Source organism: Squalius cephalus (genome assembly GCF_949319135.1).
Source record: "Squalius cephalus genome assembly, chromosome: 15".
Lineage (NCBI taxonomy): Eukaryota > Metazoa > Chordata > Actinopteri > Cypriniformes > Leuciscidae > Squalius > Squalius cephalus.
Window position 1 is genome coordinate 26,460,822 of NC_137136.1, and position 26,860 is coordinate 26,487,681.

The following is a 26,860-nucleotide window of genomic DNA, read 5'->3' on the forward strand; positions in this document are numbered from 1 at the left end:
TCATTATCCTAGACTTGATATCCACCAAGCCTTGTACTGGAAGATACAAAGTGGCTGATCGAATCCAGTGTTATCCTGACCAGAAAAAGCAATCTTTGAATACTTTGAATTAGTCATGTAGGTGGCTGCAGTACACTCAGTTTATACCAAATAGTAGAAGCCAATAAATTATTAGCGACCCAAACTCTTCCTCTTTCCTAAACACACTCTTTCCTCTAAACCTTCCCAATTTAACTCCTGAAACTCACTTAAAAATAAAAACCTAAAATTTTCAACTACTATTTTTTCCATGTAAGATAGAAATTGCATGTTAACTTTAGCCGATGAAGCTTTTTTTCATACACATTAAGTGCATTAACCAGTGCTTTAAAAAGTGTATTTTTCATGATTTACAAACACCGTCACATCAGCATAAGCACTTACAGTGATACTTGAACTCTGAGATTACCCAGTAACAATAAAACAAGACAAAGTTTTACGTAAATTAAAAAGAAGAGGCTCAAAAGTAATGCTATATAATTTCCCTGATAAAGGACAACCTTGTCAAAAATGAAAATTAGCCTATAATTTACTCACCCTCAAGTCAACCTAGGTGTATATGACATTATTCTTTCAGACGAATACAATCTGAGTTATATTTAAAACATGTCCTGGCTGTTCCAAGCTTTATAATGGCAGTGAATGGCCGTTTTTTTTTTTTTTTTTTTGTACAATTAAGTTTAGATATTTTTTAGATTGTTTGTTAGCAAGACACTTAGACAAAATGTTATAATCAGTGGTCAGTAATGAATCAGTACTCCAATTTTTGTAAAGAGATAAATCTTTTTTGGTAATAAAGATAAAATGGCAATTGACAAGATATAGGCAAATAACCATCTTTGCTGAATTCACAGAGAACCTCATATAAATCTCCACCAAAACAGTTCCAGAATCACTTGTAAAATTCAGACTGAAGCCCATCAATACAATGAAATTGTCCAATACCAAGCTGACCAATTGTTGCAGTAAGTTCTTGAAAAGACAGCTCAGTGTCCAAGGCAGTCTTGGAGTCTGAGTCTATTTGAGGCAAGTCTTGAATTAGCTATTAAGCACAATCAGTTTCACACTGATCAGCAGTTCTGTCAGGACCACTATCATCAAATACGATTGACAATTAGCATACAGTTAGGATTGGCGGTATGGTTCTGTTCTGGGCAAGAACTCCCTGCGCATCCATGCAGCCTAGCATGGATAAGAGCAGGGAGAGCAGCAATAACCCCCCTTAGGGTAAACAGAACAGAACCAACTCAAGTTCTCAAGTTCTACATCAGAATAAATTCTCAAATTATGTTGTACTTTAAAATCTTGAATTAATGATATCTGCAATACATTCAAGTTCAATACAACACAAGGTCTAATCAGAATAAATTCTCGAATTATGTTGTACTTTAAAATCTTGAATTAATGATATCTGCAATACCATTAATTCAAGATTTTAAAGTACAACATAATTCGAGAATTTATTCTGATTCGAGGGGAATCAGAATGCCAAATCCTGACAGAGAGGTGGAGCTGGGGATGGAGGAGGGTAATTAGCTCATGAGAAATGTGATAGCTGCTGATAATACTGAAGGAGCTTATATATGTATACAGTGATAGGCGTTGTATTCCTATAGGTAGACGTGGATTAGCGGAGAGCTTGACCAACGTGACTTGCCAAAACTGACGCTACGCTTGATTTTAAAGACTGGAATAAAAAGTCACTGCATCTCATCTCTGTAATATTACTGGTCACTAGTCAAGTCAAGTCAAGTATATTTGTATAGCGCTTTTTAAAATACAGATTGTATCAAAGCAGCTTCACAGTATTAAATCAAAATAGCACAACAAGGTTTGTTTCTAGTGGAAAAAAGTCCACGTTCCCTTTCGAAAGCTACAATCGATGCTGCGCTGCTCACATTGGGGAACGTCTTTAATCGTGACCTGCTGTGAATATAGTGTGTAAACACGTAGATTGAATCGACCGGAAGTAATATAGCCTCGGTCGGTGACGTCATCGGCGCGCACCCGCGACACAAGGCTATAAATAGATGAGCCACAGGTGCATCATCAGGTCTTTTGTCTTCAGAGATCTCACTGTGTTGTGGTGTGCAAGAAGCATTATTTTTCTCTCTCTCTGCTACTACAGATCTTTGCTAGGAGTTATTTAGCTATTTTGATCAGTGTGCAGATTTTTCACTCTTTCTCATCTCTTCACGATATATATTAAGAGTTTTCTAAATAGTAAAAAGAGAGATGAGTCTGCAGGTTAGGCGTTGTGTTCCTCCATGTTCTCGAGTTATTTCAGAACTGGATACACACGCTTACTGCCTTTACTGTGTGGGGGAGGAGCACGCGGTCGCTGCATTGGAGTCAGGAGAGTGCGAGCATTGTGAACTATTCACAGTTAAAATGCTTCGCGCTCGTCTTGGCTTCTTTCAGTCCGCACCCGCAATGTCATCGTGGGGCTCCCGTATGGATTTGGCTGACGAGCAAGAGACGGGCGTGTCCCTTTCGCTTGATTTGTCACCAGATCCACGTGCTCCCTCACGTGAGTTTGAAGCGCACCCCGGTGCTTCTTCGGCTCGCGTGGGGGATGACGAATCATCTCTTGGGTCTGCGGACTATGAGCAGCCAGCCTCTGAGCAGTCCTCTCGTGAAAATAAATCTGTCGAGGAATTGCTCGAGGTGGTTACTCGAGCGGTGGCCAGGTTGCAGCTTGACTGGCCACTCGATCAAGAGATACCCAAACAGTCTAAGCTAGAGGATAGGTTTCTGTCCGGTGGCAGGGGGGAGGGACCAAAACATCAGTCTCTCCCCTTTTTCGAGGACCTCCATGACGAACTATCTAAGTCATGAAGTAAACCATATACTTCCCGTGTTTTTGTGCCCTTGATGTCGACTTTTTCGACTATCGTGGGTGCGAAGGCGCGGGGGTATTCGGAGATGCCTCGGGTTGAAGAGACGCTCGCGAGCTATCTCTCGCCCGAATCGGCATCTTCGATTAAGAAACCTACCCTCCCCACGAAGCCATGTAGAACAACATCAGCGCTCGTGGGAAAAGCTTATCAAGCTGCAGGTCAGGCTGGTGCTGCGCTGCACACTATGGCAGTCTTGCAGGCGTACCAGGCTGACCTCTTGAAGGACTTGAGTGCGGGTACTACCATCGATGAGGAAGCGTTTTCTGAACTTCGCCGAGCCACAGATTTATCTCTCTGTGCCACTAAGCAAACGGCCCGTGCCATCGTACCATTTTATGTCCGCTTTGGTTAGCACGGAGAGGCATCTGTGGCTCAACCTCACGGGGATAAAGGATAAAGACCGTGTTTTTCTCCTGGACTCCCCGGTTTCTCCCTCGGGCCTGTTTGGCGACTCGGTGAACACAGTCGTCAGCAGGTTCAGGGAGGTTAAAAAACATGAGGAGGCGTTTGTTCAGTTCCTTCCTCGCCGCACTCAAGGGGAGGGGCCATCGGCCAGCCAACCTCTCCCAGGTCCTTCAAGAACCGGTCCTCAAAGGGCCAGGGAGGCTAAAAAGCAGAGCGTGGCGAGCCGTGCTCCTCCGAGTACCAACTGGAGGCAGGCTCGTCAGGCTCAGCAACCTCCCAAGCCAGACCTCAGGACTATCATCAACAGAAAGAAGAAGTCCTGATGGTCTGGCGCCCATTCTGGTGGGGGTAGCCCCCCACAGGAAGGGGCGCGTATTATATCTGACCACCTCTTCCTGTTACCCCCACGAAACCTCTCCTTCCCCGCCACCTCTGGTGCTTCGGGGGGCAGCGGTTTCCAGCGAATTGTTAGATGTCCCGTTGCTTCCGGCTGTCATACAGGACACGGGACATCTAACATCCCCTCAAAAGGAAGTATTAAAATTAATACCACTCTCAGAAAGTCTGGCAGCGTGGGAACTTCTGCCAGGCATTTCTGCGTGGATATTAAGCACAGTACAGATAGGATACAGAATCCAATTTATTCGTCGTCCTCCGCGTTTCAACGGCGTGGTCTCCACTTCCGTGAAACCGGAGCTGATGCACGTACTGTCACAAGAGCTGCAAACTCTTCTGAGCAAAGAGGCCATAGAACATGTTCCTCTTCCAGAGAGAGAGTCAGGCTATTACAGCAGATACTTCCTGGTTCCCAAAAAGGATGGGGGGGTGCGTCCAATCTTAGATCTTCGAGGCTTAAACCGTACAGTCAAAGCGTTCAAGATGTTAACCGTCAAAGCGGTCGTGTCGCAAATTCAACATCACGATTGGTTTGTCACGATCGATCTGAAGGACGCATATTTCCACATACAAATATTGCCACAACACAGGAAGTTCCTGAGGTTCGCTTTCGGGGGCGAAGCATACCAATTTCGGGTTCTTCCATTCGGCCTAGCCTTATCACCCCGCACATACACAAAATGCATGGATGCAGCACTGGCTCCATTACGACTCCAGGGCATTCGCATTTTGAATTACATCGACGATTGGTTAATTCTAGCACAATCACGAGAGATGGCGCTCCAACACAGAGACATAGTGTTAGCTCATCTAGTTTCTCTAGGGTTGAGACTCAACACCAAGAAAAGTGTTCTTTCTCCTGCCCAGAGAACGACTTATCTCAGGATCGTTTGGGATTCGATCACGATGCGGGCACAACTGTCTCCCGCTCGAATCGAGACCATTCGGCAGACCATGAGCAAAGTCAGGCTAGGCCAAGATCGCACTGTTCGTCAGTACCAAAAAATGTTAGGTTTCATTGCTTCAGCATCCACGGTGATTCCTCTGGGGCTGTTGCACATGAGACCGTTTCAGTTGTGGCTAAAAGCCAGAGGATTTCATCCAAGAGCCAATCCTCAAAGGCAAATAAAAGTGATGCGCCGCGGGCTTCGTACACTATCTCTGTGGCTCAGACCCCAGTTCCTCGCCTTGGGTCCCACTCTAGGGGCGCCGTGTCGTCGCAGACTGCTAACGACGGACGCCTCCCTGATGGGCTGGGGAGCGGTCTTAGATGGCCGTCCAGCTCAAGGGGAATAGGAGGGTCATCAGCTCGATTGGCACATCAATTGCCTCGAGCTGATGGCTGTATTTCTGGCTCTGAAATATTTTCTCCATCAATTGAGGGGCTGTCATGTCCTAGTGCGGGTGGACAACACAGCAGCAGTCTCTTATATAAATCACCAGGGAGGTCTGTGCTCACGGAATCTGAACAGAATAGCGAGGCAGATTTTTCTCTGGGCCCAGGACAAGTTCCTGTCACTCAGGGCAGTATACATTCCAGGGCATTTGAATGTGGGAGCAGATTTACTGTCCAGACAGACACTACCGACGGGGGAATGGAAACTCCACCCGGAAGTAGTGAAACAGATTTGGACCAAATTTTACAAAGCGGAGGTGGACCTCTTCGCCTCACAACAGACAGCGCAATGTCCCCTCTACTTCTCTCTGAGTCACCCAGCCCCCCTGGGTCTGGATGCGATGGCGCACACATGGCCCAAAATGCGCCTGTATGCGTTTCCTCCAGTTTCTCTGCTCCCGGGAGTTCTAGCCAGAGTTCGCCAACAAGGGTCTTGCCTCTTGCTGATAGCGCCACGTTGGCCGAACAGAGTGTGGTTCTCGGAGATAATATCTCTCCTTGATGGCTCGCCATGGGCGATTCCGGAGAGGGACCTTCTGTCTCAGGCAGAGGGCACGATATTCCATCCCAGGCCCGACCTGTGGAATCTTCACGTTTGGCCCCTGATGGGAACCAACTGAGGGACACTGGGCTTTCGCCTGCCATTATTGAGACCATTCTGAGTGCTAGGGCTTCCTCCACTAGACAAAGTTATGCCAGTAAATGGGGTGTTTTTGAAAGATGGTGTGTTGTACACAATGTAGATCCAGTCAACTGCCAGGTTGCTTCAGTTCTGGACTTCATGCAAGAGAAATTATCAACAGGCACATGCCCTGCCACTCTTAAGGTTTATGTGGCCGCTCTTTCGGCTTGCCACGCCTTAGTTGACGGGGCGCCACTCGGGAGACACCCTTTGCTCTCTCGCTTCCTTCGTGGGGCCAGGCGACTGAGGCCTCCAGTAAAAACCAAGATCCCTTCATGGGACTTAGCTATAGTTCTCGAGGGTCTGGTTGAAACCCCCTTTGAACCTATAGAATTAGCGTCTGATAAACTGATTAGCGTCTCTAAAAATGTTTTTTCTCATGGCAATAACTTCCTTGAAGATAATTGGGGATATGCAGGCTCTGTCTATCTCTCCATCCTGCTTAGACTTTGCCCCAGGAATGGTGAAAGTGATTTTGCATCCTCATCCTGATTACCTGCCTAAGGTTCCATTTTCGGCTGTACATCCGGTCATTCTAGAGGCCTTCTGCCCTCCACCGTTCACAACGCCGGAGCAGGAGAAATCTCATAGACTGTGTCCAGTTCGTGCTCTTCAGGCTTACATCCACCGCACTAGCCAGTGGCGTAAGTCAGAGCAACTGTTCGTCTGTTATGGTGGTAGTAACAGAGGAGCAGCTGCCACCAAGCAGACCATGTCTCATTGGGTCAGGGATGCTATTGCTCTTGCTTATGAGGCGCGCGGTCAAGCTTCGCCTATAGGTCTTAGGGCTCACTCCACCAGGGGGGTCGCCTCCTCTAGTGCTTTGGCAAGGGGTGCTCCCTTACAACAGGTTTGTGATGCGGCAGGTTGGTCCTCTCCGCACACATTCATAAGATTTTATAGTTTGGATGTTCATGCCACTCCGGGCTCTCATGTCCTTGAGTCAACGTCACAAGCTAATGTCTGAGGCCTTCTTGCGTTCTTGTGAGCACACCTGCACAACCGTAGGGGTCCAGACACTTTCAAGCACGGCGGCGTGGGTATTCTCGTTCCCAATGCGCTGAGCAGCGCAGCATCGATTGTAGCTTTCGAAAGGGAACGTTTCCGGTTACTTAACTGTAACCTTGTTCCCTGAGAAAGCGGAACGAGATGCTGCGCTACTTTGCCGTGCTGAAGATGTCCCAGGACTGCTCTTCAGACAAAATATCCTGATGATGCACCTGTGGCTCATCTATTTATAGCCTCGTGTCGCGGGTGCGCGCCGATGACGTCACCGACCGAGGCTATATTACTTCCGGTCATTCAATCAACGTGTTTACACACTATATTCACAGCAGGTCACGATTAAAGACGTTCCCCAATGCGCTGAGCAGCGCAGCATCTCGTTCCGCTTTCTCAGGGAACAAGGTTACAGTTTGGTAAGGCTGATCAATAGTATTATTGATTGATTAAATTAAATTAAATATCCCCAACTGAGCAAGCCAAAGGCAACAGTGGCAAGGAACCGAAAAACTCCATCAAGTGACCTAATGGTGACCTAAAGCTCCATCAGGTGACCTAATGGAGAAAAAAAAAAACTTTGGAGAACCCAGACTCAGTCGGGGGCCAGTTCTCATCTGGCGTTTATGAACTAGAGGCCGGATTTAACTGTAAGATTAAAAATATTATATGAATGCCTGGCTGAAGAGATGCGTCTTTAATCTAGTTTTAAACTGGGAGAGCGAGTCTGAGCAACGAACAGTATCAGGAAGGCTATTCCAGAGTTTTGGAGCTAAATGTGAAAATGCTCATTCTCCTTTGGTGGATCTGGATATCCTAGGTATGACCAAAAGCCTCGAATTTAGAGATCTTAAAGAGCGCGATGGATTATAGGGCGATAGAAGATCCGTTAAATAGACTGGAGCTAAGCCGTTTAGGGCTTTATAAGTCAGTAGCAATACCTTGTAATTAATACGGAACTTTATAGGTAACCAATGTAGTGATGATAAAATCGGTGTTATATGATCATATTTTCTTGATCTAGTAAGAACTCTAGCAGCTGCATTTTGGACTAACTGTAGCTTGTTTATTGAGGATGCAGGACAATCAGCTAATAAAGCATTACAGTAATCTAGTCTCGAGGTCATGAATGCATGAACTAACTTTTCTGCATCAGAAACTGATAGCATATTACGTAGCTTAGCAATATTTCTAAGGTGGAAAAAGGCTGTTTTTGTAACATATGAAATATGATTTTCAAAAGACAGGTTACAGTCTAGTATAACACCCAGGTATTTTACTGTTGAGGATAAAGTAACAGGACATCCTACTATGTTAAAGTTGTATTGTGAGAGGTTTTGTGGGCGGTTTTTTGAACCGATAAGTAGAACCTCTGTCTTGTCTGGATTTAATAAAAGATTCATCCAATATTTTATATCTTTAACACACTCTGTCAATTTGGATAATTTAGCGTTTTCATCCGGCCGTGATGAAATATATATTTTAGTGTCATCAGCATAACAATGGAAATTCCAGGTTTCCTTATAATATTTCCAAGTGGCATCATATATATTGAGAATAATAGAGGGCCTAACACAGATCCCTGCGGCACTCCATAGTTTACTGAAGTTATGATCGATTTTTCTCCATTTACATAGACAAAATGGTAGCGGTCAGATAAGTATGATCTGAACCAGCTTAATGCTTGTCCTTGAACACCAGTATAATTTTGTAGTCGATCTAAGAGTATTGTGTGATCTATAGTATCGAACGCAGCACTAAGATCAAGTAAAACTAGTATTGAGATACAGCCTTGGTCAGAAGCTAGAAGTAAATCATTTGTAATTTTAACGAGCACAGTTTCAGTGCTATGGTGCGGCCTGAATCCAGACTGAAACTTTTCATAGATGTCATTTTCTTGCATGAAAGAGCCCAGTTGAGCGGACACAACTTTTTCTAATATTTTAGACATAAATGGAAGATTTGAAATGGGTCTAATTTGCTAGATTATGTGGGTCAAATTGTGGTTTCTTAATGAGTGGTTTTATAACTGCCAGTTTAAATGTTCTTGGAACATGACCTAAAGATAAAGATGAGTTAATAATATTGAGGAGAGACTCTTCCACTATAGGTAACACTTCTTTCAGTACTTTAGTTGGTATAGGATCTAATAAACATGTTGTTGTTTTAGATGAAGTGATAAGTTTATTTAACTCTTTTTGTTCTATAGTTGTAAAGCACTGTAATTGTACTTGCGGGGTGATAATTGAGGCTGAATTATAAGGCGTGATTGAAGATTGAATGTTTACAATTGTGGTTCTGATGCTTTCTATTTTCTCAGTGAAGAAGTTCATGAAATCATTACTACTAAACTGTAACGGGATATTTTGTTCAGGTGACGTCTGTTTATTTGTTAGTCTAGTCATGGTGTTAAATAAAAACCTTGGATTGTTTTGGTTGTTTTCTATTAGTTTGCGGAGGTGCTCATTCCTGGACGCTTTTAGGGCCTTTTTATAACGTGACATACTGTCTTTCCACGCGATTCTAAAGACCTCTAAATTAGTTTGTTTCCATTTACGCTCTAAATTACGGGTTTCTCTCTTTAGAACATGCGTAGTATTGTTGAACCATGGTGCTTTACTTTTCTCTCTGACCTTTTTTAATCTAATGGGTGGAACAATATCCAATGTTCTAGAGAGAATGGTGCTCATAGTGCTAGTTAGTTCCTCTAGTTCATCTGTTTGTTTGGGTTCAGGCAGCAGCTGAGACAGATCAGATAAGCAATTTGAGAAATTATCTATGGTGGATGGAAGGATTGTTCTGCCTGGTCGATAATGCGGTTACCATGTAATGGTCAGTGACATCATCACTTTGTGGAATGATATCTATATCGGTTGGATCGGATCCATATGATATAATTAAATCGAGTGTATGATTAAGACGATGAGTTGGTCCGGTGACGTTTTGCTTGACCCCAAAGGAGTTTAATAAATCTGTAAACGCAGCCCCTAACGCATAATTTGAATTATCTACGTGTATGTTAAAATCTCCAACAATTAATGCTTTATCGACGTTGACCAATAGATCTGAGAGAAAATCTGCAAACTCTTTTAGGAAATCAGCTTAAGGCCCTGGCGGTCTATATACGGTAGCCAAGGCTAGAGATAATAGGGATTTTTTTCTTACATCTGAGAGCGTAACATTTAGTACAAGTACTTCAAACGAATTAAACTTGTCACCTGTTTTCTGAGTAACATTAAGAATATCTCTGTAGTTTGTTGCAACACCGCCGCCACGACCAATCAGACGGGGCTCATGCTTATAACAGTATCCTGGTGGAGTAGACTCATTTAGACCGAAATAATAATTTGGTTTGAGCCAGGTTTCAGTAAGGCAAAGTACATCGATGCTATTATCTGTGACTATTTCATTTACAATAACTGCCTTAGGTGTGAGTGATCTAATGTTTAGAAGACCTAGCTTTAGAAATTGTTTTTGTTCACTAATAGCGAGATTTTCTGTTTTAATAACAATTAGATTTTTTCTAGATCCTGCAGTAGATTTATTATTTGATCTCACTAAACGAGGAATAGACACAGTTTCTATGCAATGTTCTAGTATTTATATCAATTAAATTGGTGCAGCAGAGACTGTGATTTGGACTTTTGGTTACTAGTCAAACGGTGTTTAACATCTTGGAGATGTTATCCGACAGAAGATCCGCTCCGATTCTACTTGGGTGTAAGCCATCAGCGCGGAAGAGCCTAGGACGCTCCCAAAACAGATTCCAATTATTTACAAAGAGCAGTTTCTGCTCATTGTACCATGACATTAACCATTCATTTAGCGCGAATAATCTACTAAACTTTTCATGCCCTTGTCGGTACGTGGGAAGCGGTCCAGACACAATGATCGTTGTTTCAGGCGATGTGCTGCGTAGTGCGTACAGTCTCGATCAGGCTCCTGAAGTCTTTCTTCAGAACCTCCATCTGCCGCAGCCTGATATCGTTCACTCCCGCGTGCAGCACGACAGCTCCGACGCGCTCGTCACCGTTCAAAATCTCGGGTATCCGCGCAGCGATATCGAAAACACGAGCACCAGGAAAGCAGTGACTGTGCACCTTACTTGGGCTGCAGCTATCGATTATTTTTGTAATCGATTAATCTAGCACTTAGTCGATCGATTAATCTGATTTTTTTTGGGGGGGGGGGGGGGGGTTTAAACAACCAAAACAAATAATACATAACGAAAATGATGTGGCTGTAAAATGATCAAGCATTTGGATTTTATTTCTCAAAAAAACCCAAAAAAAACAGAGGTATTTATTCCAACTCCAACATTTGGCTCCAAAACTAAGCCTATTTATTGCAATTTTTACCCATTTAGTGTTTATAAGTGCCAGTGCCAACAATTATATAACAATACAGTTAAGTTAACTTACTGTAAAACGTGTATAACATGTAAAACTATGAATACAAACTTAAATAGTAAAGGCCATTTGGCCTTAGTTTTGTCTTCTTAATACAACATTACAAAAAAAGGATTGCACCTTCTGCAAATTACCCACCTGAGAACAAAAATAAATGAATATAAAATATCAAGCCAAACAGGTACACAATGTATACAATTTAAAAAAAAAAAAAAGTAAATAAAACAATTATAAATAAGATTCAGACTTTTTCAGCTGTAATCTCAAAACAAACATCAAAATGTACCTTGATTGAAAATGTTCTATGCTCAATTACTTTGGTAGCCGATTATAATGTCTTCCCCAAAAGTATGAGTGGATTTGGAGAAGCAGGCTGGGGAGTTTCATTTTTTGTTGTTGTCTGTAACTATTTGGCAGACGTGACATACAAACAAGGTCTCGCAAAGACTGCAATACAATATTTGTTCCTCCATCACGTCCTGGTGTATACAGTGAATGCATGCTGAAATTATTGTTGCATGGCTACATAAAAGTTTAAGCATATGTGATGCATTGCCGCAATTGGTCTGACTGGCGCGTGAGAGAGACGAGGGTGCATGCGTGTGTGTGTGTGTGAAAGGGTTATTTTTTTAGGCTATACTCTCTTGCAATTGAACGTGAATACGTTTACTACTTAAAAACATCAAAGCTAAACATCATATCTAGTCAAACCGCATCACGACATTGCTACAAATACAGTATGGGATTAAAATCAGCGAACATCAATGTATAGGCTTAGGCTACATTACCTTGTTTCAGCGACGCTTGGTGAAACAGCATGGAGTGGATGTTTTCGGTTCAGATGCTGAATCATTGAAGTCGTACTGTTGTGGTATGCCAGGTCTACTTTGCAGTAGACACATTGCACCTTGTTCTCTTACTTTTGTATGTAATGATCCCAAACTTTAGATATTCTCTGCCGTTTATGGACATCTTTACTCTCCGCCATCGTGCCAACTAAATTCAAAATGTATCACGCGCTACGGTGTGCTTCCTGAACATTGAACAACGGTCTGTGTGAAACAATCAGATCCCTGCGCGTATAGTTTAACGAGGCTTCGAGGCAGAGTTTTTGCCTCGAGGAATTTTTGTAATCGAGTTAATCGAGTAACTCGATGAATCATTTCAGCCCTACTGGTGACCCTCCCATCAGGAAGGTGAAGACTCTAAATTAACAAAAACTACTGCAAAGTGCCCATGCAAAATCAGTTTTTGTGTGTGTTTTTAGTAATTGTTGGTTCGGTGTGTTTGAGTGGTCATTGTTACAATTACACAGCAAAAGTTCAGTGACATTTTTATTTGTGCAGGGAAGAAAGCAAATACTGATACTGACATAATGACATACAATAAATATGGAAAATTTAACTACACGATTGAGGTAGCAGGCTACACAGTGAACTCAGAGAAAATGCTACGCTTGAGCAAACAGTTTGTGTATAGGCTACTACAAACGGAAACGCTTAATTTTACTCAAGAGTTCAACCCCCACAGTCTTATGAAGAAATGTAAATGACTTTACAAACTTCTCTACATTAGAAAAAAAGTCCTTAACATCAACCTGCTTTCCAAAAGTATTGTCTAGAATCTGATCAATTTCCTCTAAAGTATACAAAGAGAGATCCTTCTGAGGATATTGAGAGTTCTCTTCAAACCCATATCAATATCCTGTCAATATCCTGCATAGAAGCGGACTCATCTGACAATGCATGATCCTCTGCTGCCTTCAGCGATTCTGTTCGACTCTTCTCTGACTCTTCTTAATTTTAATATTCAATATCATGGTTTTCTCCAGAGCGGCTATATATATATATATATATATATATATATATATATATATATATGAATTAACTAAATTAATAACTTTTTTACTACAAAAATGAAACATCATTGAACTTAATTAAGATGGACTGTGATGCTATTTTCTTCTGGAAACAAACTTTGTTCCATTATTTTCCTGTTATCTCTGTAAAGCTGCTTTGAAACAATCTGTTTTGTAAAAAGCGCTATGTAAATAAAGGTGACTTGACTTGCCCTGTTCAGCCACTAAAAATTCTTTACCTTTACCAGCGTTATCAGTATTCAAACGTGTTACCTCTACCACTGGCATCTCTGAAGTATTTGCCGCTACATCCATATTAATCTCCGAGTGTCTCACCTCCGTGAGGCCTGAAATCTCCTCCTGACCCGTATGTATAGAAGCAGCCTGAGTAGTTGCATATATCATATGATCCTTCTTCATGTTTTATATGAAAAGAGACGTTAAGTGTACGATCTGGTGGATCTAAAAACATGTAAACTTGTCTCCTAAAATAATTAACATGCTTCAATACTGGGTGCTTACACCCCATTTAATCGCTTTAAACGGACTCACAATCTTGCCAAACCGCAATAATTCACACTCTAATGCGTCATCAGAGATTAACGGCGGCACGTTTGAAATCACTACTGTGTAATATTGAATACACCATGTTCTGTTCTATTTATTCAAAGGAGAGGAGGAATGTAAATCCGAGGGTCGTCTCTTGTCACGTAGCACCACGGCCCCTAGCATTGGCCCCTCTTCCCCACTGATGAGAAAGAAGAAAAAGAGGGATCTGATGAAGGTGATGGAGGAGGAGGCAAAGGAGCTGCTTTCTCATTTTAACCATCGGAATGTGGATGCATTACTGCGCCTCACCCGTAACACACTGGAGACCCTACGCAAGCGTATCCACGCGATATCCTTGATGCAATTTCTGGGTTGGTTGTTTTTCTTATAATAATTTAGTAAATTAATTTCACAGGCAAAAATGGTCTATTGTCTATTAGGGTAGTGCAGCTTATGCAGAAGTCCTTTTTAAACCGAGCAGCTTTCTGTTGGTCAGTGCAACAAATTATCAACTTGAAATTGAGTGAAGTCTGTGTGGAGAATTTGTGGATTCTTATCGAAAAGACAAATTTTGCCTAGCAACTGAATATGTGACCTCACATTTATTCTTTTTTCCAAGCACGAAGCTTTTTATAATCATTTGGTTGACCAACTCTAACTCATTGTAAATAAATTTCACTTCTCATGCAGCAGAAGCAGATTCCTCCAGTCGGCAGAAGGGAAGTGGGTCGCAGCCCATCTTTAAGGCTGGAGTGTGTTTAAACATCCCCAACATCATCATGGTTCCAGGGCTAGATGAGGTTCAGCAAGCCTTGAACAGAGCTGTGGACTTTGTGGTCAGCGTCAGTAAAGGAGTTGGACAGTGGAGCAAAGAGAGAATTTCCAAGGTTTTATTTTATTTTATTTGTCATTAATTTTCTTCCATACAAAAACAAACACTCGTTTTTGATCCATTAATGCATCTCTCACTTACTGAATGCGATCATCTCACTGTTTGAAGTGCCTGTCATAGGAAATCAACGTGTGCTGTAATGAATAATTAATCAAGCCGTGTTCTTTAAAAAAAAAAAAAAAAAATTTAAATTAACTTTTGACTAAGTTAACTTTTAAGAAATATACACATTTAAAAATAGGCTGTGTTTATTCATACCGAGTCGGGCTGCACGATATATCGTTTTAGCATCGGTATCACAATGCGTGCATTCGCGATGTCAAGTAAAGGGATCATAGTTGACCCGTACAGATCAGGCCCCATGGTTCGAAACAACGTGATTCTTGGATTCTTGGAGCGAAAGTTATAAAATTTACATCATTTGCACGTGTTTTAGGTCCTGTCAGTTTAAACATTCAAGCAATTTTAAACCATTGTGGAAGAAGAATTGTGCAAGAAGATACGAAAGAGAACTCAATTCAGAAATTGTGCGCTGTTTTCTGTGCGCACACACAGAGCAGCACAGAGAGCAGGCGAACGCCGAATCCTGTTCTCTTCCACGTCTTTTTGTGCTTGAACGGACAATTGAGAGAGAAAATGGATGTGTATCATTATATTGCCTAATATGCCTGCTGCTGTCTGTCATTAATGTTAATCAAACAACAAAACACAAAACACAAAGATAAAATCACTTATGTAGCTTTAAAAAAAAATTTTTATTAATAATTAAAATTTAGATTAATTAGATTTAAGTTATACAGTAAAGTTATTTTACATTTGATTATTCAATTTCTGCACCTGAATACTGTTTGACTTACCTGAAAAACATTAAGCATTGTTTATTTCATTTATATAAATGTTACTCTTGCTCTTTGTAGTCTTTCATTAAAATGCAGAACCCTGAAACTCATTTCATTTTTAGCTAATGTCACCAAGGACTCTTATTTTTCAACCCTTGATAAAAAGTTCAACCTTGCATTCATTTTTGTTAAAGACACTTGAAAATGTCACATTTTAGAAGTAAAATGGGTTTCAAATACTATTTTATGTTGACAATAAGTGGCCTATTATGTAACTTACCTAGTATTTTATTCTCCTTTTACTCTCATACTTTGTAATTATTTAGTTTTCTTGAACTGGTGTGAACTTAAAAGTTGCAATACCAAATCTATGCATTTCTTATTTGTGTGTAATGCATGCAAAATGTCAGACTTGAGTATTTTTGTTGTCACAGAGGAAAATGAGTGAGCGACGCATGGCCGCTCTGAAACAGAACAAAGAAGAGAGTGAATCAGAAGACGGTGAATCAACCTATCGCAGCTTCGCCGGTACGACTTTTCCTCACCCTCTGTAATTACACAGCTCAGCAGAGCAAATCAAGAACTAACTTGGTCAGTTGAAAATTTGTCTTTATGATGACTGAAAATAAAAGCTCTGGATGGATAAGCTGATCTCCAACCATTTGATAAATGAAAGGGAGATAAATATAATGAATGCAAAGACAGTGGATGTGATTTTATGAAGTGGTGACGTTCTTAGTGTCACAGTAATCTTATCCACATTCTTTATTCTCTCTCTATCGCTCACTCGCTCTCAGAATAGGGAAACTGACACAAAATTGACTACAACAGTAACACAACAACATATCTCTGCCTACTGCAATGAAGCGACTGTGCCTGTAAATCTTTCATCCCTTAAAATAGATTAGAGATAAAGGGTCCTTCATAGAACTGATTTGAGTCGAAAATATTATATAACTGTTTTTCAGAGGTATTCTTCTCTTACAGCTCCTCTCTGCTCTTGTTTATTAAATTGAATCACTTCTCTTTGTGTATTTTTTTCCTCCTGAAGGCAGTACCTCAGATATATCTGCATCTGCAAACCAGGCCATTCCCATCCAAACCAAGAACTACCACAAAAGCATCTCTGAGAACAAAGAGATTGTCAAGCTGGTCTCTGTGCTTAGCACATCCATCAACTCCTCCAAGAAGGTCTGAACTTTTGTTGTTCTAATGTTTTTTTTTGGTCTTTTTCTTCTATTTCATGACAATGTCCCTGACTATTATCAATCAATTTACCAGAGATTTGCCCACAGACTAAAATTATTTAAATCCAATTTATTTATTTGAAAACTAGGCAAATAAAATGAATCCCACTGAATGAAAAATTCTAGATTGAATAAAATAAATCAAATTCATCTGCAGGAATTATTGTGTGTCAATTAAGGCATAACCAGAAGTCCACCCTCCGACCTAGAACAGAACTTCAGCATATTTTTGTAGTGGAGAATCAATATTAGCACTTTTACAAAAATATGAGCTGTCCATATCTGCTTTCTAAACCCTCTGAAATGCCTTGACCCATATATTTCTATTGTAAGTGTATTACTGTAAACACAATTTTTTTTTTTTTTTTTTACAAACTGAGGAATAATTTAAAATGATTTTCTTTGGCAATTCACAGCATGCTACAGATGCTTATTTAGAATTTGCCACTTTCCTTTAAGGCATATAAAATAGACTTATTATTTACAAGTCAGAAATATTGTCCCATGAGAACAAGTCTATATAGCCTTTGCTGAATATGTTTGCTTCATTCGGTTGTGTTTATAATGTGACAATGTGATATTGTTTGATTTGTAATGCGTGATACTTGTCATGTACTGTTACACAGGAAATAATGAACGCTTTGGATCGCTTTAGCCTCTATCACCACATCTGGAAGAAAGATAGAGAGGAAACCATCCAGAAATTCATTCAGGGGAACCCTCTTCTTTCTGAATTTGAGTCTCAGATCTTGTACTACAGAGATCTGGAGCTAGAGATTAATGCAGAACCTGAGTATATCTCAGTAGGAGCTCTGGCACTATATACAGGTAAACAGACTTCTACAGTAAATGTTCTAACAGTGATAGAGAGCTTAGCAGACAGCCAAGAGGCATGTTTATTAAAATGGCACAGCTACTGATTGCTTTAATACAGGGAACATGTTTATTATTGCTGCACTTGTTTGTAGGTTATTATGTATTCATATAACTTTTTTATTTAATTTAGATTAATTAATTTATTATTATTATTATGGCAAGCCTTTATGATACATAAGTAGCAGTGCTTGCTTGCAGAGTTACAGCTTTTGGAGGAAAAAAATTTACTTTATTATTGTTATTATTATTATTATCAAGCTACAAAAGGCCCCTTTATTCCTTGTGTGTTGCTGAATTTACCTACAGTGGATCTGAAGTTGGCCCTTACTGCTGAGACAAAGAGTTGGATGGTGGATTTTGGTCACCATTGCAACAGGAAGTATCATATGGAGATGGAACAGATCTTCACTTTTATAGATGAGGCGAGCAAGAAACTCAACAGGCAGATTAAAGACTTGGATGATATTCGTATCGCCATGGCAACGCTCAAAGAGATCAGAGAACACCAGATCTCCATAGACTTTCAAGTTGGTCCAATTGAGGTACATACAAATATCCAGAAAAATAACACATGATGAAATTTTGAATAATCTTTACGTAGCTCTTTTTCATGCAACTATAATTCATGGTGACCACAGCTGGCACAACTCCTAATAATAATTCCCTACAACTTGATTAAAGAAGACCTTAAATATTCTGTATGTATAAACGTGTATGTTGAAGTTGAACAGGTTTTTTTTTTTTTTTTCACTTCTCCTTTTTGGAGCTGTGAAGAAATCCACTATGTTCCACATACAGTACATTCATACATACATACAAATAAATAATTAAATCATAGGGGGTAAATAATGACTATTAAAGATTATAATATATATATATAAATAAATATATTTATATAATAAAGATTATTATTATTATTATTTGATTTATTGTTTAAATTTTATTAATTTTAATATGTATTTTTGCTGAAGCATTAAGAAGGTAATCAGGTATAGAACATAAAACAGTTATGTATTATCCTATGATAGGACTGAAACGTCTCTTCCCCTGGTTTTGGCCTGCAGGAATCGTACGCCATGCTACATAAGTATGGATTATTGATTGCCAAAGAGGAAGCGGAGAAAGTGGACACGCTTCGGTACACCTGGGAGAAACTGCTTTCCCGTAGCACAGAGGTGCAGAACGAGCTGGTGTCCCTCCAACCAAACTTCAGAGGAGAACTCATCAAAAATGTTGAGACCTTTGTGGAAGACTGCCAGTACTTCTACCATGACTATGATAGGGTGAGTCCTGAGGGGCAGGTAAAATATTTCCATCCACTTCTCTTGCTTTGAGACGATCCCTCAGGCAATTATGGCTTCAAGCCCAAACACAATTGTTTTCCTGCATTTATATTCCTGTGGGAATTATGTAACATATAATGCCAGATATCAAGCCACACAAAAATCTGAGTGATTCTTTGAAGCAACTGATGTTCCCTTTCAATAGCGACTCTCAATGCTGTGCTTGATTCGGCGCTCTGGCAAACACTTTTTTTTGTGACCAGCTGTGAAATATGTGTGCAACACATCAATGAAATTGACTTAGAACTTTTATAGCCTCAGACAGTGACTGGAATGCACGCTCATCAGAGGCTATAATTAGATGTGCCACAGGTGCATCTACAGGTATTTTTGTCTTCAGACCATACTGTATGTGTAATGATGAGTCATCGGATTGAGAATCCATCTGCAGCTTTATTAATTCAGAGTCGAAAACAGGTACAAACAAGGTTGGGGCAGGCAGCAAACATTCACAGAACAGAGGACAGGCAAGAGGTCAGGGCAGGTAGCAAACAATCACAATCCAAAAAACAGGCAAAGGTCGGGGCAGGCGGCAAGGAGTCCAAGATCAAAGATCAGAATATAGTCCACAGTAGAAATGATCACCACGCTCAGAAATGATCACCACGGCAAACCAAGGCTTCGCAACGGTGGTGTGTGTATGGTGTGTTTAAATAATGTTTGTGTGATGAACTGCAGGTGTGTGTAATCAGTCCCAGGTATGAGGGCCTATGGGATTTGTAGTCCAAAAACCAATAGTCAATATTCTGGTGAAAGTTCCCTCTGGTGATCTGGAGGAAGCGGAGAGGAAGCCTCTCCTGTAACAGTATGTATGTAACTCAATTTCGAGTGCAAGCATTGTGATTTATTCACAGTTAAGATGCAACACGCTCGTCTTGCTTACTTCCAAGGGCTAGCACCGCTATGCCATCATGGGGCTCGTGAATGGATCTGAGGGGCGAGAGACGGGTCCGTCCCTATCGCTCGCACTCTCTCCAGACCTAGATGTCCTTTTGCTCTATCCCGAAACGCACCCTGGCCCTTCTTCGGCTCCTGCAGAGGATGAATCTCTTGAATCCGGTATAGATTATGAGTTGCCTACCTCCGAGCGTTCCGAGCGTGATGATAAAGCTTGTGAGGAATTACTCAAGGTGGTTGTTCGCGAGAACAAGAGACCCCAAAACGCTCTAAACTGGAAGACAGATTTCTGACCCCAACAGCGGTCTCTCCCCTTCTTTTAGGTCCTCCATGACGAGTTATCTCGTTCATGGGGGAAAGCATATACTTCTCGTGTCTATCGTGGGTGCGAAGGCATGGGAACATATGATGATGCCACAGGTCAAAGCCACAGGATAGCTCACGAGCTATCTCTCACCTTGTTCGGCATCATCATTAAGGCAAGACACTACAGGTGAATAGGGTAAAATTTTAAAATAATAGATATCACCATGAAACCTCCTCAGTTGATTACTTACACAAGTATATAAAAAAAAATGTATTACAAGTTTTAGAAATGTGTATGTTTAATTATGCAAATTAGGCATTATCTCATTAAATATGCACGAGTTTGCATATATTTTCGGTAAATAGATCTGAACATATGATAAAGCCAGATGCAAAATTCTTTTTTCATTTTGTTTACACACAAGATGAAAATAAAAACTCAGAGGGATTTCAGGATATATGCTTTCATTACCTAGGGAATCAAAATATACTGTCCATAGCCATAAAAAATCGATTTTCGCCTTTTTTTTTTTTATTAAAATGTCACATAAATCAGGCCAGGAATGATTTATTAACAAATCCCTCTGAAAATATCTTCAGAATACTGCTAAGTGTATAACTGGAAAGTTTGGTGTACATAGGTGCTACATAGGCTGAGATGTTTCTACTGGAGAATGACAAAAAACTTATTTTGAGAAAACGGCAGTTAAAAATTTAAATAACTCTAAATGAGAAATCGTCGTTAGCTTTAAAGGAGAACTTTAATTTCAATTTTAATGGTCAATTTTAACATTGAGCTCATTTTGTTGTCAATTTGGAGTGCTGTCAATACAGAGAACAACGACAAAAATCGGTGTTGCCTACACCGTGTTATCCTCTTTTTAAAATTTGCACCCTGTTGACTTCAATGGGGCAATATTTAAACCTGCTTTTAGCCTCTTAACATCCTTGATGTGTCATTACAAGTGCACAGGTCATGTGAGTGATTCCTTCAGAGTGAACACGAGTGAATCTGACTGCAGTAGATGTGAAAGAAATGGATAAAAATGATGTTATTTAAGCCAGCGCAAATACCTGTATTTACATCCTGTTTTCGGTTGAAGTCCAAAGTAGTCGATTGCCGAGTTCACGCGCGTGATCATAGGTAACTAAACCTATGCGCGTGAACTCGACAATCGACTACTTTGGACTTCAACCGAAAACAGGATGTAAATACAGGTATTTGCGCTGGCTTAAATAACATAATTTTTATCCATTTCTTTCACAAAATATTGCCCCATTGAAGTCAACAGGGTGCAAATTTTAAAAAGAGGATAACACGGTGTAGGCAACACCGATTTTTGTCGTTGTTCTCTGTATTGACAGCACTCCAAATTGACAAAAAAATGAGCTCAATGTTAAAATTGACCGGAGTTCTCCTTTAAATCCCCCTTTGGACATTCACGATTGGTTACTGATAGAAAGGAAATGCCCATATTTGGGTTACATAGCATTGTGCAGGAGACTCAGAGCTTTACAGCGATACCGGTCATGACAGACTTAAGTGAACAGACGGATCTCGGTGTGTCGCGTTGGAATACTAACTTCCTGGTAAATTCGGGAGAAACTTACTGCCGCAAGTAAACAAAATTTAATAAAATAAACATCTTAATGTATATTTTCAACGTTTTCTTTATAGCAGCTTGAAAGAACACATATTAAAGGAGTAAACTAGCCCAAAATCTCAAAATTGACCACTGGATGAAAAATCGATGTTTTTGCCTGCCGTGTCTCGCCTTAAATAAACCAACTCTCCCCACTAAGCAATGCAGAACCACCTCAATGCTAGTGGGGAAAGTGTTTCAAGTGGCAGGTCAGTCTGGTGCTACATTCTTGGAGCTTCTTCGAGCCACAGATTTGTCCCTCCCTGCGACCAAGCAAACTGCCCGCACTATCGGTCGTTCAGTGAGTGGTCAGCACGGATAGGCACCTGTGGCTGAACTTCAGAGCATCAAGGACATGGACCGAGTGGTCCTGCTTGATGCCCCTATCTCACCTTCTGGCCTGTCTGGCGACTCGGTTAATACAGTCGTCAGCAGGTTTCGGGAGGTGAAGAAACACGAGGGCTTCCTCGTGAAATTCCTTTCTCGCCGCACTCAGGGAGAGGGGCTGCCGGCCACCCAGACTCGTCCCGGTCCTTCTGTAAAATGTGAGACACAAAAACAGGGTGTGGTGAGTCAAGCTCCCCCTCGTCAAGACTGGGGACCGGCTCTCCACCCTCAGCAGCCTCCAAAACGGCCTGACCTCAGGACTATCATCTCCAAAAAGATGAAATCCTGATGGTCTTGCGCCCATCTCTGTGGGGGTGGCCCCCCTCAGGACGGGGCAAGTAAAAATAAGTCAGCCCACCCCTTCCTGCCACCCCCACGAATCCTCTGTACCATCCCCGCCGCCTCTGGTGTTTCGGGGGGCAGCGGTTTCCAGCAAATATTGGGTGTTCCGTTGCTTCCTGTTGTTTCCCAGGACACGGAACACCCAACATCCCCCCAATGGGAAGTATCAAAATTGGTACCCATTTCAGAGAACTTGGAACCTACTGCCTGTTATCTCTATGTGGGTCCTAACGAAAGTAGAAAAAGGTTACAGGAACCAATTTGTTCGCCATTCTCCGCGAATCAATGGTGTGGTCCCCACTACAGTGAAACCAGAGCAGGCACACTTACTGTCTCAGGAGCTGCAATCTCCTCTGGTCAAAGGGGCAATAGAACATGTTCCCCTCCCAGAGAGAGAGTCAGGCTACTACAGCAGATACTTCCTGTTTCCTAAGAAAGATGGGGTGTTGCGTCCGATTTTAGATCTTCGAGGCTTGAACCGTTCTGTCAGAATGCTCAAGATCAAGATACAAACTATCAACATTTCAAATGGTTCATCACGATCAATCTCAAAGACGCATATTTTCACATAGAAATACTGTGGGTTAAGCTTATCAATATTGGGTTCTTCCATTCAGCCTAGCTTTATCACGCCACACATACACAAAGTGCATGGATGCAGCACTGTCTCCTTTGCGACTCCAGTGCATCTGTATTTTGAATTACATAGACAATTGGCTGATATTAACACAGTCACAAGAGCTGGCGTTACGAAACAGAGATAACTAGCTCATCTAGTTTCTCTGGGGTTGAGACTCAACGTCAACAATAGCGTTCTCTCTCTTACCCAGAGAACGACATATTTAGGGGACGTATGGGATTCAATCACGATGTGGGCACATTCAGAATACCCTGAGCAAAGTCAGGCTAGGCCAAGATTGTATTGTTCGTCAGTATCAGCAAATATTTAGTCTCATGGCATCTGCGTCCACGGTGATCTCTTTGTGCCTTTTGCACATGAGACCATTTCAGTTGTGGCTCAAAGCCATTTCAGCCAAGGGCCAATCCCCGATATCCCAGATAAGGGTTACGTGCCGCAGGCTACTTATCATCTCTAAGTGGCTCAGACCCCGGCTTCTCGCCTTGGGTCCCACTCTCTAGGTGCGCCTTGCCGTCGCAAAATGCTAACGACAGACGTGTTGCACACATATTTCACAACTGGTCAAAACAAAAATTGTTCCCAGAGCACTGAATCAAGCGGAAGCATAGCATCTCGTTCCCGCTTTTTCAGGGGACAGGGTTACAGTCAAGTAACCCGAGATGTTTCCACTGCACAGGAAAAACAAAGTGGTTGTTTATCTTAAATTAACAATATGTGCATACTTTTCTCTGGTTTTGTGCTTGTCAAATCTTTAGGATGGTCCCATGGTGGTTGGACTGGCTCCCCAGGATGCCAGTGATAGGCTTATTATGTTTCAGGTACAGTATCCTGTAAATCCTGTTTGCATAAACATAACATAAATTTCCTTGACATAGGCTACTATCATAATATAACTACTTTACACTGGATACTTTTTGTTAATTTTTATTTTTTGTTCTCCCTTTTAAATAATTTGGTACAAAGTATATGTCATGGGTTAGCATGTAGTAAATATCAAAGAGAGTTGTGTGGCACAGAATGAATGAGAATTAGGGCCCTATCTTTCACCCAACGCAATTGACTTTGCACACCAACGCATGTATCATTCCTATTTTGCACCCGACGCACAGTGGACTTTTCCCTCCACAGACGCACGTCGGTAAATTAGGGAATGAACTTGCGCTCCCGGGGGCAGTTCAGAGAAAAGAGGAGGCGTGTTCCGGCGCAAACATTCCCTGGTGCTATTTTGCAGTTTCAGAAAACAATTCCGCCACAGACCAGGAAAAACCTAGTCTAAAGTCAGTGGTGCGTTATTCGCAAACCATACATAATTACAAGGAAAAATATTCCACACAATGGAAATCATTGTGGTGTCCATGAAGATGTGAAAAAATAGGCATAAATCTAGCTTACACATTTAGCCAAATTATTATACGCCTGTTTAACCGAATCTAATTTGGGAGGGTTTCTCCCATCCCCATACGTCACTTCTCTGTCTTTTACGGCCCTGACGAGAACGTTGGTCTCCTTAGCTGTGAACCGCTCCTGGCGTGCGCCTGGCAAATCTGCTGTTATAATAGCAATCTGCCATGGAACAAGCACGCTTGCTTTTAAAGGGAATGTGAGATGACGCTCTGATTGGTTTATTTCATGTTACGCCCAAACCACACCTATGAGTAATGTAGCTACTTCAGACCAACCCATTTTAGCGCCCATGATCCGCCCACAAAGCTACTTGCGCTTCGCGTTTGATACTTGCGTTTCAGATCGTTAAAATAGGGCCCTTATTCTTTTAATTAACACAAAAAGAGATAGCATACACATGCCAACTTACATTAACCCAAGACAATGAACAAAGGAGAGAACTGAAGGCTTAAATACACTGAGGATGTTAATCATAGGAACAGGAAACAGGGGTGTAACTAATTGGAAACCATGACAACAACTGAATGACTAGGGGCAAATTCCAATTAGAAGCAAGCATCCCTGTGCTATTCTCACTCCAAAGGGCAGAGCGCTTAAATTGGGGACTTTGGAGGGAGCAGGGCACTTGTGTGCAATAATGAAACAGTTCGGAACGCACTTGGCGAAGGCAGCAATGAAAGACCATGTAACGATCTGGTCTTAACTTTATAAGTTAAACATTAAACATAAAGCATTAAACACATTTTCTACCTATGAAACTTTATAAACTAAATATGAAATGCATGACGAAAATGTGTCTATTTATCAGAACAAAACAACCTGAATTTATTCTGTTTATACGTTAACTCCAACTCTTACGCAAAATCTAAATTTAAAATGAATCGTGAAGATTCGTCACCCTGAGTCACATGAACATACACGATTAAATTACTTCCTTGAAGTGACCATCGCATGTTCCTTTCGCCAAAGGACTTGTGGAAAGGCCCTTCGTGAAGGGATTCAGTTGTTCACTTTCGTTTGGAACACCCCTACAGATGGTGTCCCCTTCCCGAAGTGCCCTTCAAGGGTGCAAAAACCCCGTTTGGAATTTACCCTAGAACTCAGAAACTAAACATGACCGTTTCCGTGACAGTATAACTTTTTCAGTGTTTTTAACTTACTGCTTTCCAACTAACTGAGCTAGTTTTATGTCCACTGTACCACTCCATATTCTCTTTGTTCTTACATAGTACATATACTTGATGTTGGCTACATATATATGTTATGTAATTTATGTAAACATATAAATGAATCCTTGGTTTGATTATTTATTTTAAAATGATCTGCCGTTTCACAGAATCGCTTTGACAACCTCTTCCGCAAGTACATCACATACACAGGTGGGGAGGAGCTCTTTGGCCTATCTGTTACCCAGCATCCTCAGCTGCTTGAGATCAGGAAACAGTTGACCCTTCTCCAAAAGCTCTATGGACTCTACAACAGTGTCATTGACACAGTCAATGGTTACTATGACATCTCATGGGCCGACATTCACATTGACAGAATCAACAATGAACTTCTTGAGTTTCAGACGAGGTGAGAAGGCTACAGAAGTCAAACTAAATTTCTGAAGACCCTCTCTCTGGCAGTCATTTAATAAGTTACATTGAAAAGCATGAAGGCACCAGGGGATTTCAATTGTGCTGGTCTGTTCTGGTAATTGCAGAAGCTTCTCAGAGAAGAGATTCATTCTCCATGCCTGTCAGGAACTGAAATTAAAGCCCAGTTGTGTTGGAGCAAGTACCAGTGTAATGCAATAATCGTTTCACAATAATAGGATGAATGGAGAGTTTTCTGTCTGATGCAATTTAAAGTATACTTGAGTTAAATATAATAAGTATGGACATCTTTATAGTTTACAACAGAGTAATTTGCAGTCACCAAGATTTACTTTACTATATGCAGTCACTCAATGTTAATTTACAGTAATAGTGGACAAAAATGTACAAAGCTAATAATAAATATCTTTAAATGTGAAATCAGACACAATGAACTTTAAATTTCACACCTTTAAATTTTCTTGTTTTGTTTTGTAGGTGCCGTAAGCTGCCGCGGGCCCTTAAAGAGTGGCAGGCATTTCTTGACCTGAAAAAAACTATTGACGAATTTAGTGAGTGCTGCCCCTTGCTGGATCTAATGACTAACAAAGCAATGATGACACGCCACTGGAAGAGAATAACTGAGGTTACAAGTCACACCTTTGAGGTCGAAACTGATAACTTCAAGCTTCGCAACATCATGGAAGCCCCACTGCTGAAGTACAAAGAAGAAATAGAGGTCAGAATTAGTTTTTAATTCCATAGGCATAAATAGAGATTAGATTGTAGTTTTGGCCTTAAAGTTCTCCACTTTTTAAAAAATTTGTAAAGAAT

At 41.1% G+C, this 26,860-nt stretch overlaps 1 protein-coding gene across 2 annotated transcripts in view; it reads left to right on the forward strand.

Annotated features, from left to right (window-relative positions):
* Positions 1-26,860, forward strand: part of dnah5 (dynein, axonemal, heavy chain 5) — a 167,262-nt gene that overhangs the window by 51,503 nt on the left and 88,899 nt on the right. The window contains exons 20-29 of one of the 2 annotated variants that reach the window (XM_079895299.1): positions 13,756-14,004; positions 14,324-14,520; positions 15,799-15,892; positions 16,416-16,555; positions 17,238-17,439; positions 17,794-18,029; positions 18,552-18,770; positions 23,801-23,863; positions 25,786-26,024; positions 26,525-26,765. In XM_079895299.1, the coding sequence (XP_079751425.1) occupies positions 13,756-14,004; positions 14,324-14,520; positions 15,799-15,892; positions 16,416-16,555; positions 17,238-17,439; positions 17,794-18,029; positions 18,552-18,770; positions 23,801-23,863; positions 25,786-26,024; positions 26,525-26,765 (1,880 nt within the window). The remainder of the gene's footprint in view (positions 1-13,755; positions 14,005-14,323; positions 14,521-15,798; positions 15,893-16,415; positions 16,556-17,237; positions 17,440-17,793; positions 18,030-18,551; positions 18,771-23,800; positions 23,864-25,785; positions 26,025-26,524; positions 26,766-26,860) is intronic. The other variant, XM_079895300.1, reaches the window with a different exon arrangement.